The sequence below is a fragment of the Nycticebus coucang genome, chromosome 17 (genome assembly GCF_027406575.1).
Source record: "Nycticebus coucang isolate mNycCou1 chromosome 17, mNycCou1.pri, whole genome shotgun sequence".
Classification (NCBI taxonomy): domain Eukaryota; kingdom Metazoa; phylum Chordata; class Mammalia; order Primates; family Lorisidae; genus Nycticebus; species Nycticebus coucang.
In genome coordinates, this window is record NC_069796.1 from 48,692,608 (window position 1) to 48,710,128 (window position 17,521).

The window sequence follows — 17,521 nt, forward strand, 5'->3', positions numbered from 1 at the left end:
GAATACTACCAGAAACTCTATGCCCAGAAATTTGACAATGTGAAAGAAATGGATCAATATTTGGAATCACACCCTCTCCCTAGACTCAGCCAGGAAGAAATAGAGCTCCTGAACAGACCAATTTCAACCACTGAGATCAAAGAAACAATAAAAAATCTTCAAACCAAAAAATGCCCTGGTCCAGATGGCTTCACTCCAGAATTCTATCAAACCTTCAAGGAAGAGCTTATTCCTGTACTGCAGAAATTATTCCAAAAAATTGAGGAAGAAGGAATCTTCCCCAACACATTCTATGAAGCAAACATCACCCTGATACCAAAACCAGGAAAGGACCCAAACAAAAAGGAGAATTTCAGACCAATGTCACTCCTGAACATAGATGCAAAAATTCTCAACAAAATACTAGCCAATAGATTGCAGCTTATCATCAAAAAAGTCATTCATCATGATCAAGTAGGCTTCATCCCAGGGATGCAAGGCTGGTTTAACATACGCAAGTCTATAAACATTATCCACCATATTAACAGAGGCAAAAATAAAGATCACATGATCCTCTCAATAGATGAAGAAAAAGCATTCGATAAAATCCAGCATCCTTTTCTAATTAGAGCACTGAAGAGTATAGGCATACTTGGCACATTTCTAAAACTGATTGAAGCTATCTATGACAAACCCACAGCCAATATTTTACTGAATGGAGTAAAACTGAAAGCTTTTCCTCTTAGAACTGGAACCAGACAAGGTTGTCCTCTGTCACCTTTACTATTCAACGTAGTGCTGGAAGTTCTAGCCAATACAATTAGGCAAGACAAGGAAATAAAGGGAATCCACATGGGAGCAGAGGAGGTCAAACTCTCCCTGTTTGCTGACGACATGATCTTATACTTAGAGAACCCCAAAGACTCAACCACAAGACTCCTAGAAGTCATCAAAAAATACAGTAATGTTTCAGGATATAAAATCAATGTCCACAAATCTGTAGCCTTTGTATACACCAATAACAGTCAAGATGAGAAGCTAATTAAGGACACAACTCCCTTCACCATATCTCAAAGAAAATGAAATACCTAGGAATATACCTAACAAAGGAGGTGAAGGACCTCTATAAAGAAAACTATGAAATCCTCAGAAAGGAAAAAGCAGAGGATATTAACAAATGGAAGAACATGCCATGTTCATGGATGGGAAGAATCAACATTGTTAAAATGTCTATACTTCCCAAAGCAATCTACCTATTCAATGCCATTCCTATCAAAATACCAACATCGTACTTTCAAGATTTGGAAAAAATGATTCTGCGTTTTGTATGGAACCAGAAAAAAACCCGTATAGCTAAGGCAGTTCTCTGTAACAAAAATAAAGCTGGGGGCATCAGCATACCAGATTTTAGTCTGTACTACAAAGCCATAGTGCTCAAGACAGCATGGTACTGGCACAAAAACAGAGACATAGATACCTGGAATCGAATTGAAAACCAAGAAATGAAACTAACATTTTACAACCACCTAATCTTTGATAAACCAAACAAGAACATACCTTGGGGGAAAGACTCCCTATTCAATAAATGGTGTTGGGAGAACTGGATGTCTACATGTAAAAGACTGAAACTGGACCCACACCTTTCCCCACTCACAAAAATTGATTCAAGATGGATAAAGGACTTGAATTTAAGGCATGAAACAATAAAAATCCTCAAAGAAAGCATAGGAAAAACACTGGAAGATATTGGCCTGGGGGAAGACTTCATGAAGAAGACTGCCATGGCAATTGCAACAACAACAAAAATAAACAAATGGGACTTCATTAAACTGAAAAGCTTCTGTACAGCTAAGGACACAATAACCAAAGCAAAGAGACAACCTACACAATGGGAAAGGATATTTGCATATTTTCAATCAGACAAAAGCTTGATAACCAGGATCTATAGAGAACTCAAATTAATCCACATGAAAAAAGCCAACAATCCCTTATATCAATGGGCAAGAGACATGAATAGAACTTTCTCTAAAGACGACAGACGAATGGCTAACAAACACATGAAAAAATGTTCATCATCTCTATATATTAGAGAAATGGAAATCAAAACAACCCTGAGATATCATCTAACCCCAGTGAGAATGGCCCTCATCACAAAATCTCAAAACTGCAGATGCTGGCGTGGATGTGGAGAGAAGGGAACACTTTTACACTGCTGGTGGGACTGCAAACTAGTACAACCTTTCTGGAAGGAAGTATGGAGAAACCTCAAAGCACTCAAGCTAGACCTCCCATTTGATCCTGCAATCCCATTACTGGGGATCTACCCAGAAGGAACAACATCCTTTTATCATAAGGACACTTGTACTAGACTGTTTATTGCAGCTCAATTTACAATCGCCAAAATGTGGAAACAGCCTAAATGCCCACCAACCCAGGAATGGATTAACAAGCTGTGGTATATGTATACCATGGAATACTATTCAGCCATTAAAAAAAATGGAGACTTTACATCCTTCGTATTAACCTGGATGAAAGTGGAAGACATTATTCTTAGTAAAGCATCACAAGAATGGAGAAGCATGAATCCTATGTACTCAATTTTGATATGAGGACCATTAATGACAATTATGGTTATGGGGGGGAAACAGAAAGAGGGAAGGAGGGAGGTGGATGGGGCCTTGGTGTGTGTCACACTTTATGGGGGCAAGACATGATTGCAAGTGGGACTTTACCTAACAATTGCAATCAGTGTAACCTGGCTTATTGTACCCTCAATGAATCCCCAACAATAAAAAAAAAAAAAAAGACCAATAGCAGGAAAAAAATTGGGAAATTAACCAATATATGAAAGTTAAACAACATGCTCTTAAATACATAAGGATAAATTACCATGAATAAATCAAAAGGAAAATCGTAAAATATTTTGAGATAAAAAATTAAAACACAATATGCAAAACTATAGTTTCAAAATTCTAGATATAATTTTATACATAAAAATCTCTAAGAAATTTACTAAAAAACTATTAAACTAAATTACATATTCTGCAATTTGAGAATACAAGATCAACACACAAAAATCAATTGTATTTTTTTACATACTTGGAATAAACAATTCAAAAATGAAATTTAAAAAACTATTCAGTTTGCAATATAGTCAAAAAGAATAAAATAGAAACAAAGTTAACAAAATACATCTAAACTTATAGTATGAAAACTATAAAACGCTGTTGAAGAAAATTTTAAAATGAATGGCAAACTCTTCATAGTCATTGAACAGAAGACTTGGTATTTTAAGATGGATAATTTTTCTAAAAGAGATTCATCCACAGACCAACATAGTATTTTCCAGATTCTAACCTAACTTCTTTGTTGATACTAAAAAGCTAATTCTAAAATTCATGTGAGAGTGTGATATACCCAGAATAGTAGAAACAATATTGAAAAAAATAACGAAGCACAGGGACTCATGCTGCATTTTTGAAACAGTTACTACAAAACAATGATAAATCAATACAGTATTATACTGGGGTACAGATAGACCATATAGATTAATAAGATAGAGTTGAAAGCCAGAAATAAGCCTGTCTGTGGTCAACTGATTTTAGACCAGGGTGCCAAGATCATTTAATGTGGAGAGAATAGTCTTTTCAACAAATAGTTCTGGAATACCTGGATAGCCAAATGCAAAGAAATGAACCTGGACCCTTCCTTACCTCACACTAAATACAAAAATTAACTCAAAATGGATTAAAGGCTTAAATATTTAAACTAAAACTATAAAACTCTTTGAAGAAAAAGTAGTGATAAGCTTTTATGACCTTAGATTTGGAAATAGAATTTTAAAGATGACGCCAGCATCACAAGCAATAAAAGAAAAATAGATATGTTGGACTTTACCAAAATTAAAACTTTTGCACTACAAAGAACACAATCAAAAAAAAGAAAATGCAATCCACAGAATGTGAAAGAATATTGCAAATCAAACATCTGATTAGAAACTTGTATCCAGAATATACAAAGAAGTCTTACAACTCAATAATAAAAGGACAAATAGCCCAATTAAAAATGGATAAAGGACTTGAACAGACATTTATTCAAGGAAAATATACGAATGTTCATAGCCATATGAAAAGATAGTTGACAGCATTAGTAATCAGGGAAATGCATACCAAAACCACAGTGGAATTCTACTTCATATCCGTGAAGATGGCTACAATCAAAATGTCAGATCATAACAAATGTAGGTGAGGATGTGGAGATACTGAACTCTCATACACTGCTGGTAGGAATGCAAAATGGTACAACCACTTTGGAAAATAGTGTGGTTTATCATAGAATTACCACAACCAATTTATCACAGAATTACCTCATGACTCAGAAATTCCCCTCTTAGATTTGCAATTATGCCCCACATACAACATTTTGGTCAATGATAGACTAATAAAATGGTGATCTCATAAAATTATAATACTGTATTTGGACTTTTACTCTAAGTAAGATGAGAAACTATTGCAAGCTGCGATCAAAGAAGTGACAAGATCATTCTCGCATTTTATTAATAGAAGAAGCCCTTCTGGCTGCTGTGTTAAGAGTGAAAAGTAGGGGGGCAAGGGGAGAAGCAAGGAGATTTGGGGGGCTATTGCATGCAAAAGTGAAAAAGAGATGGATTTTATTTTGAAAATAGTGGTATTCACATATACTGTGTTTGTTAAGAGGACGGGGGAGGAAGGGAAGCAGAGGTGGAGTAAGAGAGTTGAACCACCATTTCCCATAAGAAGGAGTCAAATAAGTAATAATAACTAAAATTAACAAGTAAAGAAAAAGCAGTAAAATTATAGCATTTAAAAATATTAATTAAAATAAGATTCAGCTAAAAAAAAAACAACTTGAAATGACTGTCACTAGAGAGAGAAACTAGGGATGAGGAACAAAAGAAAATTGTTCTTTATTATGGGCCTTCCACTTCATTTTTTAAATGACATAAATATATTCCTTTAATGATTTTTTTAAAAGGACATGACAGAAAAATGGTGGCATTTAACTTCATAATTAATGTTGTTTGGGGAACTGTGCAATTGCAGTAAGTTACAAAGAAATAAAACATGTCAAACTGCAGAGAAACTATATATAAAATATCATTATTTGCAGATGGCAAAGTACTGGTTAAAAAGGAGACTATCTTAAAATATTACAGGGAAGTGACCAGATAAAGAGGCAGTTTTTAAACCTGTTAGTATAATGTCTGGTTTAATAAATGTTTGTCGAGGGGGAGACAAGATGGCGGACTGAAGCCAGCTTTCAACAAAGGCTCCCGTCCAGAAGGAGAGTTAAGGGACAGGAATTTAGTAAGTATCCTGGTGGACTTGAGCCTCACCAAGAGAGAAGGCTGAAGAACGCACATCAACACCGCTGAGGCAAGTTGTGATCACAAGGACGCAAACGAAAGGTACAAAATCCACCACCAAGCGGACGGGAGTCCCCCTCCCCCATGAGACCAGCTCTAGAGCCCCATAATTGAACAAGCGGGCAGAAATTGAACAAGCGGGCAGAAATTAGAGCCCTTTAATTTCCACGGTCTCTCCACAGGAGAGACCTTCTAAAAACTGGACCTACCTCCCCTACTGGGGTGCCGTGGCGTTCTCCTGCCGGACATAGGGCTGAATAAAACTTTGGGAATCCTCTGCCGGCAACCCTGAATCCCCGGCGCTCCCCTCCCGCCCACTGAGGTCTGGAGGCCTGTCCCCCAGGACTTCGGATCCTTGGGTGATTTCTCAAGGGGAGTGGACAGTCCCCTTGAGTGCGACTGGTCAGCATTGACTCTGAGGCGCGCCGAGTGAGGAGAGGGCACCGGGCTGAGGGGGAGTCACGCCTCGCGGCACTTCCCTGCGGTGCAGTGCAGCAACCCTCCCCAGGCATACGGGGCCCAAGACTGAATCAGACTCTGGCCTTCCCGCTGAGAGCTGAGAGCCCCTACTCTCACTCGGGGTCTGAGGGCCTATCCCCCAGGAGTTCGGATCCTTGGGTGATTTCTCAAGGGGAGTGGACAGTCCCCGAGTTGCGACTGGTCAGCATTGACTCTGAGGCGCGCAAGTGAGGAGAGGGCACCGGGCTGAGGGGGAGTCACGCCTCACGGCACTTCCCTGCGGTGCAGTGCAGCAACCCTCCCCAGGCATACGGGGCCCAAGACTGAATCAGACTCTGGCCTCCCCGCTGAGAGCTGAGAACCCCTACTCTCACTCGGGGTCTGAGGGCCTATCCCCCAGGAGTTCGGCTCCTTGGGTGATTTCTCGAGGGGAGTGCACAGTGCCTGAGCTGCGTCAGGTCAGCGCTGACTCTGGGATACGTGAGCGAGGAGAGGGCACTCTGCTGAGGGGAAATCAAGCCTTGGCGGCACTTCCCTGCGGTGCAGTGCAGGAGCCCTCCCCGGACCGTAGTATTGCGTGAAACTGAATGAAACTCTAGCTTCCCCCCGCCCCACTCCCAATCGGGGTCTGGGGGCCCATCCCCCAAGAGTTCTGATTCTTGGGGGATCTCTTAAGGGGAGTGGACCCAGCACAAACTGCGGCCACTCAGTGCTGACTCTGGGGCGTGGGACAGAGGAGAAAAGGGTCGCCTGAGTGCCCACACCAGAGCAGCAGTTCCCTGGAGGTAGATCAACAGCCGTTTTTTCTTTAACAGCAGAACGCTCACTTCTGGATATTCTGAGGCCACACCCCCTGTCTCCCTGGGCAACCAGAGGAGGCCACCGGTGACACAGCTCACAAACCCGGAAGCCTCCAGGGCGGGGCCGACCCAGAGAGGTGTTCAGACGCAATTCTCCAGCAGCAAAGACGTTTGAACTCAAAACAGCCCGTCTCCTGTAGGCGACAACAAGAACAGAGACAGAACCTCACAAAGTTGTCTGTTCTGTTCTGTTCTATTAGCAGCATGCATCAGGGACGGGGCTAAGCCTGAGTGAACACCTCCTTCCCATCACCTGCATCAAACACTCAAAGATGTCAGGCCCCATCTCCTCCTGCTAGATAGCGGCAGTCTGCGGGGGCCTGGCAGACTTCCTTGCGATTCAGGCAGGTGCAAACCCCTGGAGTGTCTGTTCACTGCAGGCAACTGGGTTAGCCATTTGCAGAGATACCAGTGACTGGGTCCGACGGAGGGGCAAAGTGGGGAAGGAGACGTCAACCTTCCCAGACTGCTCTGTTTGCTGGGTGGCTCCTCCTGACTCCACGCTGCACTGGGGTGAGCCGTGTCAAGGAGTCACCAGGCCCCTGTGATCCAGTTCCCAGAGACCTCTTGAACCCTTCCACCTGAGACAAGTGCCGATTGAGACAGTTGATTCGGACCTTTTGAACTGGGCTAATAGACTGAGGACTCTTCAGGCGGTGCCCTGGGTGTGCGATTGTAGGAAGGTTTGATTCTCCTTTTCCAACTGGGGCCAGAGGTGGGCAGGCGGGGTGACTTAATTGCTGATTTTTCCACACAGCTGAGACTTCAAGCCAGAGTAGAAGTTGCAATAGGATCGAACAGAAACCAGCTGAAAACAAGACAGAACCACTTTGCTCCACCACACCAGACAGGGCCCCAGTTTCTCAGGCCACAACACTGTACGGGCCCTCGATAAAACCCCAGGGGAAAAACCAAAGGGAGTAAACCATGGGGCGGAATCAGCGGAATAACTCTGGTAACATGAATAACCAGAATAGATCAACCCCCCCAAGAAAAGATACGGCAGATGTGATTGAAGATCCCATTCATAAACAACTGGCTGAGATGTCAGAAGTCGAATTCAGAATTTGGTTTGCAGACAAGATTAATAAAATGGAATTAGGAATTCGAGGAGAAATTCAAAAATTGTCTCAAGAATTTAACGAATTTAAAGACAAAACCACCAAAGACTTAGACACACTGAAACAAGAACTTACAGCCCTCAAAGATATGAAAAATACAGTAGAATCCCTCAGTAACAGAATGGAGCAAGCAGAAGAAAGGATTTCTGACATTGAAGATAAAGTCTTCGAACGCTCCCAATCTCTCAAAGAGGAAGAGAAATGGAGAGCAAAAACGGATCACTCACTCAGAGAGCTCTCAGATAATTCGAAAAAAAAACAACATAAGGGTTATAGGAATTTCGGAGACTGATGAAGTAGCTGCCAAGGACACAGAGGCCCTTCTACATGAAATTATGAAAGAAAATTTTCCAGACATGCCTAGAGAATCTGAAATTCAGATAGCAGACAGCTTCAGAACCCCAGCACGATTCAACCCCAATAAGCCATCTCCCAGACATATCATAATTAGCTTCACTAAAGTTAACATGAAAGAGAAGATTCTCAAAGCAGCCCGGCGAAAGAAAACTATAACGTACAAAGGTAAGAATATTAGAATAACTGCAGATCTCTCTGCTGAAACTTTTCAAGCAAGAAGAGGCTGGTCATCAACTTTTAATCTCCTAAAGCAAAAAAACTTTCAACCCAGGATCTTGTATCCAGCTAAACTGAGTTTCATCTATGATGGAGAAATTAAATACTTCAATGACATTCATATGTTGAAAAAATTTGCCATAAGTAAACCAGCTCTTCAGGATGTTCTCAGACCTATCCTCCACAATGACCAACCCAATCCTATACCACAAAAGTAAACTCACTCAGAATCTTCGGATCAAACTCCAACTTCCACACTGGCGAAAGGATTAAAAATGTCCACTGGACCTTTGAAAAACTCGATACCCAAAATTCCACCAGACTTATCAATACTCTCCATCAATGTGAATGGCTTAAACTGTCCTCTAAAGAGGCATAGGTTAGCTGACTGGATACAAAAACTCAAGCCAGATATTTGTTGCATACAAGAGTCACATCTCAACTTAAAAGACAAATACAGACTCAGGGTGAAAGGATGGTCATCCATATTTCAGGCAAATGGTAATCAGAAAAAAGCAGGTGTTGCAATTTTATTTGCAGATACAGTAGGCTTTAAACCATCAAAAGTAAGGAAGGACAAGAATGGTCACTTCATATTTGTTAAGGGTAATACTCAATATGACGAGATCTCAATTATTAATATCTATGCACCCAACCAGAATGCACCTCAATTTATAAGAGAAACTCTAACAGACATGAGTAACTTGATTTCCTCCAGCTCCATAATCGTTGGAGATTTCAACACTCCCTTGGCAGTGTTGGATCGATCCTCCAGAAAGAAGCTGAGCAAAGAAATCTTAGATTTAAACCTAACCATCCAATATTTAGATTTAGCAGACATCTACAGAACATTTCATCCCAACAAAACTGAATACACATACTTCTCATCAGCCCACGGAACTTACTCCAAAATTGATCACATTTTAGGTCACAAGTCTAACCTCAGTAAATTTAAAGGAATAGAAATTATTCCATGCATCTTCTCGGACCATCATGGAATAAAACTTGAATTGAGTAACAACAGGAATCTGCATACCCATACAAAAACATGGAAGTTAAATAACCTTATGCTGAATGATAGCTGGGTCAGAGATGAGATTAAGAAAGAAATCACCAATTTTTTGGAACAAAATGACAATGAAGACACAAACTATCAGAACCTCTGGGACACTGCAAAGGCAGTTCTAAGAGGGAAATTTATAGCACTGCAAGCCTTCCTAAAGAGAACGGAAAGAGAGGAAGTTAACAACTTAATGGGACATCTCACGCAACTGGAAAAGGAAGAACATTCCAACCCCAAACCCAGTAGAAGAAAAGAAATAACCAAAATTAGAGCAGAATTAAATGAAATTGAAAACAAAAGAATAATACAACAGATCAATAAATCAAAAAGCTGGTTTTTTGAAAAGGTCAATAAAATAGATAAACCTCTGGCCAACCTAATCAGGAAAAAAAGAGTAAAATCTCTAATATCATCAATCAGAAACAACAAAGACGAAATAACCACAGACTCATCAGAAATCCAAAAAATCCTTAATGAATATTACAAGAAACTTTATTCTCAGAAATATGAAAATCTGAAGGAAATAGACCGATACTTGGAAGCACGCCACCTTCCAAGACTTAACCAGAATCAAGTGGAAATGTTGAACAGACCCATATCAAGTTCAGAAATAGCATCAACTATACAAAACCTCCCTAAAAAGAAAAGCCCGGGACCAGATGGTTTCACGTCAGAATTCTACCAAACCTTTAAAGAGGAATTAGTACCTATATTACTCAACCTGTTCCAAAATGTAGAAAAAGAAGGAAGACTACCCAACACGTTCTATGAAGCAAACATCACCCTGATCACCAAACCAGGAAAAGACCCAACAAGAAAAGAAAATTATAGACCAATATCACTAATGAATATAGATGCAAAAATATTCAACAAGATCCTAACAAACAGAATCCAACAACACATCAAACAAATTATACATCATGACCAAGTTGGTTTTATCCCAGGGTCTCAAGGCTGGTTCAATATACGTAAATCTATAAATGTAATTCAGCACATAAACAAATTAAAAAACAAAGACCATATGATTCTCTCAATTGATGCAGAAAAAGCTTTTGATAATATCCAGCATCCCTTCATGATCAGAACACTCAAGAAAATTGGTCTAGAAGGGACTTTTCTTAAACTGATAGAGGCTATCTACAGCAAACCCACAGCCAATATCATATTGAATGGAGTTAAATTGGAATCATTTCCACTCAGATCAGGAACCAGACAAGGCTGCCCATTGTCTCCATTGCTTTTCAACATTGTAATGGAAGTTTTAGCCACCGCAATTAGGGAAGAAAAGGCGATCAAGGGTATCCATATAGGGTCAGAAGAGATCAAACTCTCGCTCTTCGCAGATGATATGATTGTGTATCTGGAAAACACTAGGGACTCTACTACAAAACTCCTAGAAGTGATCAAGGAATACAGCAGCGTCTCAGGTTACAAAATCAACATTCATAAATCGGTAGCCTTTATATACACCAACAACAGTCAAATTGAAAAAGCAGTTAAGGACTCTATCCCATTCACAGTAGTGCCAAAGAAGATGAAATATTTGGGAATTTACCTAACAAAAGACGTGAAAGATCTCTATAAAGAGAACTATGAAACTCTAAGAAAAGAAATAGCTGAAAATGTTAACAAATGGAAAAACATACCATGCTCATGGCTAGGAAGAATCAACATTATCAAAATGTCCATACTACCCAAAGCAATATATAATTTCAACGCACTCCCTATTAAAGCTCCACTGTCATATTTTAAAGATCTTGAAAAAACATTACTTCGTTTTATATGGAATCAGAAAAAACCTTGAATAGCCAAGACATTACTCAGAAATAAAAACAAAACAGGAGGAATCACACTACCAGACCTCAGACTTTACTACAAATCGATAGTGATCAAAACAGCATGGTATTGGCACAAAAACAGAGAAGTAGATATCTGGAACAGAATAGAGAACCAAGAGATGAATCCAGCTACTTACCGCTATTTGATTTTTGACAAGCCAATTAAAAACATTCAGTGGGGAAAAGATACCCTATTTAACAAATGGTGCTGGGTGAACTGGCTGGCAACCTGCAGAAGACTGAAATTGGACCCACACCTTTCACCATTAACTAAGATAGACTCTCATTGGATTAAAGATTTAAACTTAAGACATGAAACTATAAAAATACTAGAGGAGAATGCAGGGAAAACCCTTGAAGAAATTGGTCTGGGTGAATATTCCATGAGGAGAACCCCCCGGGCAATTGAAGCAGCTTCAAAAATACACTACTGGGACTTGATCAAACTAAAAAGCTTCTGCACAGCTAAGAACACAGTAAGCAGAGCAAGCAGACAGCCCTCAGAATGGGAGAAGATATTTGCAGGGTATAACTCTGACAAAGGTTTAATAACCAGAATCCACAGAGAACTCAAACGCATCAGCAAGAAAAAAACAAGGGATCCCATCGCAGGCTGGGCAAGGGATTTGAAGAGAAACTTCTCTGAAGAAGACAGGTGCAAGGCCTTCAGACATATGAAAAAATGCTCATCATCTTTAATCATCAGAGAAATGCAAATCAAAACTACTTTGAGATATCATCTAACTCCAATGAGACTAGCCTATATCACAAAATCTCAAGACCAGAGATGCTGGCGTGGATGCGGAGAAAAGGGAACACTTCTGCACTGCTGGTGGGAATGCAAATTAATACATTCCTTTTGGAAAGATATATGGAGAACACTCAGAGATCTAAAAATAGATCTGCCATTCAATCCTGTAATTCCTCTGCTGGGCATATACCCAGAAGACCAAAAATCACAACATAACAAAGATATTTGTACCAGAATGTTTATTGCAGCCCAATTCATAATAGCTAAGTCATGGAAAAAGCCCAAGTGTCCATCGATCCACGAATGGATTAATAAATTGTGGTATATGTATACCATGGAATACTATGCAGCCTTAAAGAAAGATGGAGACTTTACCTCTTTCATGTTTACATGGATGGAGCTGGAACATATTCTTCTTAGTAAAGTATCCCAAGAATGGAAGAAAAAATACCCAATGTACACAGCCCTACTATGAAACTAATTTGGGACTCTCACATGAAAGCTATAACCCAGCTACAACTTAACAATAGGGGGAAGTGGGAAAGGGGGGGGTGGGTAGAGGGAGGGGAATTGGTGGGATCACACCTGTGGTGCATATTATAGGGGTATTTGCGAAACTTGGTAAATGTAGAATGTAAATGTTTTGGCACAGTAACTGAGATAACGCCGGAAAGGCTATGCTAACCACTGTGATAAAAATGTGTCAAATGGTTTATGAAGTGAGTGTATGATGCCCCATAATCATATCATTGTATACAGTTATGATTTAATAAAAAAAATTAAAAAAAAAATAAATAAATAAATGTTTGTCTTAAGTGCTATAGAATTGTCTTCATTTTAGAAGTTTAACACTACATTCAACAATTGATTATAGTTAATAATTAAATATTCTAGAGACTTGGTCTTTTTAATTCCTAAACACTAAATGACCTTTCAGCTTTCTCTGTGTTTTAATATTATTTACTGCTTTGAGTTCCTTTGGGGGAAAAAAAAGTTGTATACTTTTTTCCTGGATATTTGTGGGATAGAAGCATTTACTGAGGATACTGACATGCTATGCTCCACTCAAATATCAAGAGCAGGTCACAACAAATGGCTTTTAACATTCGTTTTCTTCTCTTCTGGAAAGAGGGGGTAGAAAGTAGTTTCCAACAGAGTTCAAGTCACCAGATCATGCATTTTCCCATCCACCCATGCACTGATTATTCATCTATTCATTCAAATCCTTTTTGAGCAAGAGAAGATGGTCATTGTGTGAGAAACAAACATAAGGGGACAATTGGAGTACATTGCAATAAGGACAAAAGGAGAGGTTTGAGTAGGGCATACCAGGAGAACCTGTGGTCTTCTAAGCCCTTAAGTGAGGCCTTTTTGACTAAATCCAAATTTTACAGGAGAAATCCTTTTATTTTTATTAACACTTTTTTGTTATCTTTTACATATTTTATTTTTTAAATTAATGTATTGAGAATACCAAAGAACAAAGTAAGTTTCAACAAAATGATCCTCCCAGATTGACAAGCACAATTAAAACATTAGTAAGACATAAGGACTAAACTGATGGCTGGTATGCTCATGATTTAGTTCTAACTTTCCCTGCCTGACTGGCATCACTAGTGCATGAAGCTGGTTGGTGAGAGTTTAAAGGAGTTAAGTACATCAGTCTATTGTCAGCATTTGTCAATGATGTACTGTATTTCTGTTTAAAGTAGAATTTGTAAATAATATTTTCCTTGCCACCTTGAACCTTCAGCCTACCTTCCCCCCCACCCCACCCCACCCCCACCAGCCTGGCAATCTAAAGTCCAACTCCTCCAGAATCCAGAATGTCTGCACTTCTTGGCTAGGACTGGGCATTGCATAGACGATGGCAATGGAACTCTTGAAATGGACAGCACTGGTGGTGCTGTACCTGTGAATCCATATGAAGATATAGAGGGAAAAGTGACTGCCCTGGCCCCAAAAAAGTGTATCTCAGCAGTAGACAGAGGCTTGGGTTCTTGCACTGTGGGTGGAGGCTTGGAAACTACTGAGGTACACGAACCCAAGAGGTGGCACCTCCTACCCAACTTCAGCATTAGCAGAGTGACCCTACTGGGGTCTAACTCTGGAGAATAATCTCCCCAACTCTGTGGCCTGCCAGAGGGAACCAGGCCTTGCCCTATAGGGATTCCAGAGCTGCAGAGCAGCAGCAACAAAGGTGCAGTGGCTGAGGGCGAAATTCTTTTGCTGTCTGGATATCCTCAGGTTTGGACTGACCTCAGTTGGAACTTTCTTCAGCTGCCATTGAGCACCCGAGGCACAGAACTCAGCTTCCCCTACTGGATGGTGGCAGACCGTGGTAACCATGAGGAGGAGGCAACGACCTCACTTTGACTCTGGCAGGCACATAGCCCTGGCACATTTGCTTACTGGAAAAACAGGGCCATAGAGACTGGGTTAACAGAGACTGCCAGTGGGACTACCAGAGACCAGGGTGACCAGAGTCCGATGGTGAAGGATGACCAATGTGGAGTAAGAGGCATCAACCCCCTGGCTCTAAACCACCTATTGGACAGGCCTTTCTGACCCCTTGGAGCACCAGAGGTGCTCAAATCACATTTGAGCTGCCAATAGACTCCTAACATCTAGTTGCTGGAGTCCTCTTGAACTCTCCAGCTAGAGAGTGGGGGCTGTCTGGGACAATTGGTCTGGAACTCTTGAACTGGACAAATTACCTGAGGACCCTCCAAGGTAAGACCCAGGTTTTACTGTAGTGGGAAGGTTTGATTGTCCTCTTCCAGACATACCAGTGGGGGAAGGGATGACCTAGTTGCTTATATTTCACCAAAGCTGAGACTGCAATCCAGAGTCACTGATTCACTAGGATTGGACAGAGATCAGCTGAATACAAGACAGAGTCACCTAACCTCACTATACCAACCAGGCCTCTAGAGTCACAGACTGTAGTACTGTACAGGTCCTTTGCAAAATTGTAGAGGAAAAGCTGCAGTCACCAGTACCAGTCCCTAGGTGAAGTGCTGGTCAACCACAACCGTAGAAGTTTCCAGTCCAATTTCACCTTACCTGCTCATCTAGCTAAACACTGAAAAGCAATCATGGGGCAGAATCAGTGGAAAAACTCTGGAAACATGAATAAACAGAACAGTTCAACTCCCCCTCAATGACAAACCAGCCAATCCAGAGGACCCCATTCACAAGCAGATAGCTGAGATGCCTGAAATCGAATTTAGAATTTGGATTGCAAACAAGATCAACAGAATGAAAGTAAAGATGGAGGTAGAAATTGTAGGATTAATTCAGAAGATGTCTCAAGAATTCAGTGAATTCAAAGACAAAATCACCAAAGATTTAGACACATTGAAAAAAGAAATTGCAGCCTTACATGATATGAGAAATACAGTAGAATCCCTCAGTAACAGAATGGAACAGGCAAAAGAAAGGATTTCCGGCATCAAAGACAAAGCTTTTGACCGATCCCAAACATTCAAAGAGGAAGAGAAATGGAGAGCAAAAACAGATCATTCTCTCTGAGAGCTCTGGGATAATTCAATGAAAATCAATATTCGCCTTATAAGGATCCCTGAAGGCAATGAAGTAGTTTCACAAGGCATAGAGGCCCTTCTTCATGAGATTATGAAAGATAACTTTCCAGACATACCAAGAGATCCTGAATCCAGATAGCAGATAGTTTCAGAACCCCAGCACGACTCAACCTGAATAAGATATCCCCCAGGCACATCATAATTAACTTTACTAAAGTTAATATGAAGGAGAAAATCCTAAAAGCAGCCAGATGTAAAAAAAAACATAACCTACAAGGGGAAGAATATTAGAATGACTACAGATCTCTCTGCTAAAACCTTTCAAGTGAGAAGAGAGTGGTCATTGACTTTTAATCTCCTAAAACAAAATAACTTTAAACTGGGATCATGTATCCAGCTAAACTGAGTTTCATTTATCATGGAGAAATTAAATACTTTAATGACATTCATATGTTGAAGAAATTTGCCGTAACCAAACCAGCTCTCCAGGATATCCTCAGACCTATCCTTGATAATGGCCAGCGCAACTCTCCATCAAAGTAAACTCACTCTGAAACTATTGATCAAATTCCAACTTCCACAGTGGCGAAAGGATTAAAAATGTCCACTGGTCTTTTGAAAAACTCAATACCCAAAATTATACCAGGCCTATCAATATTCTCAATTAATGTGAATGGATTGAATTGTCCTCTAAAGAGGCACAGGTTGGCCGACTGGATACAAAAACTCAGGCCAGATATCTGCTGTATACAAGAATCTCATCTTACCTTAAAAGATAAATATAGACTCGGGGTGAAGGGATTGTCATCTATATTCCAGGCAAATGGAAAACAGAAAAAGGCAGGTGTTGCAATTTTATTTGCAGATACAACAGGCTTTAAACCAACAAAAGTAAGGAAAGATAAGAAGGGTCACTACATATTTTTTTTTTTTTTTTTTGTAGAGACCGAGTCTCACTCTATGGCCCTCAGTAGAGTGCCGTGGCCTCACACAGCTAACAGCAACCTCCAACTCCTGGGCTTAAGGCGATTCTCTTGCCTCAGCCTCCCGAGTAGCTGGGACTACAGGCACCCGCCACAACGCCCGGCTATTTTTTGGTTGCAGTTTGGCCGGGGCCGGGTTTGAACCCGCACCCTCGGTATATGGGGCCGGCGCCTTACCGACTGAGCCATAGGCGCAGCCCGGGGTCACTACATATTTGTTAAAAGCAAGACTCAGTATGATGAGATAACACATCAAACAAATTATACATCATGACCAAGTCGGTTTTATCCCAGGGTCTAAAGGCTGGTTCAATATATGTAAATCTATAAGTATAATTAAGCACATAAACAAATTAAAAAACAAAGACCATATGATTCTCTCTCTCTTTAATGCAGAAAAAGCTTTTGATAATATCCAGCACCCCTTCATGATCAGAACACTTAAGAAAATTGGTATAGAAGAGACATTTCTTAAACTGATAGAGGCCATCTACAGCAAACCCACAGCCAATATCGTGTTGAATGGAGTTAAATTGAAATCATTTCCACTCAGATCAGGAACCAGACATGGCTGCCCATTGTCTCTATTGCTCTTTAACTTTGTAATGGAAGTTTTAGCCATCGTAATTAGGAAAGAAAAGGCAATCATGGGTATCCACATAGGGTCAGAACAGATCAAACTTTCACTCTTCGCAGATGTTATGATTGTATATATGGAAAACACCAGGGATTCTACTATAAAACTCTTAGAAGTGATCAAGGAACACAGAGTGTCTCAGGTTACAAAATCAACATTTATAAATTGGTATCCTTTATATATACCAACAATAGTCAAGCTAAAAAACACTTAAGAACTCTATTCCATTCACAGTAGTGCCAAAAAGGGACATGAAAGATCTCTATAAAGAGAACTATGAAACTCTAAGAAAAGAAATAGCTGAAAAT

The 17,521-nt window shown here is 40.3% G+C and overlaps 1 protein-coding gene across 1 annotated transcript in view; it reads right to left on the minus strand.

Moving 5' to 3' along the window:
- The window catches only part of LOC128568540 (putative uncharacterized protein ENSP00000383309), a 40,191-nt gene extending 25,794 nt beyond the window's left edge, over positions 1–14,397 (minus strand). Inside the window, exon 1 of the mRNA XM_053566212.1 lies at positions 14,308–14,397. Within this exon, the coding sequence (XP_053422187.1) occupies positions 14,308–14,397 (90 nt within the window). The remainder of the gene's footprint in view (positions 1–14,307) is intronic.
- Between the last annotated feature and the right edge of the window lie 3,124 nt (positions 14,398–17,521).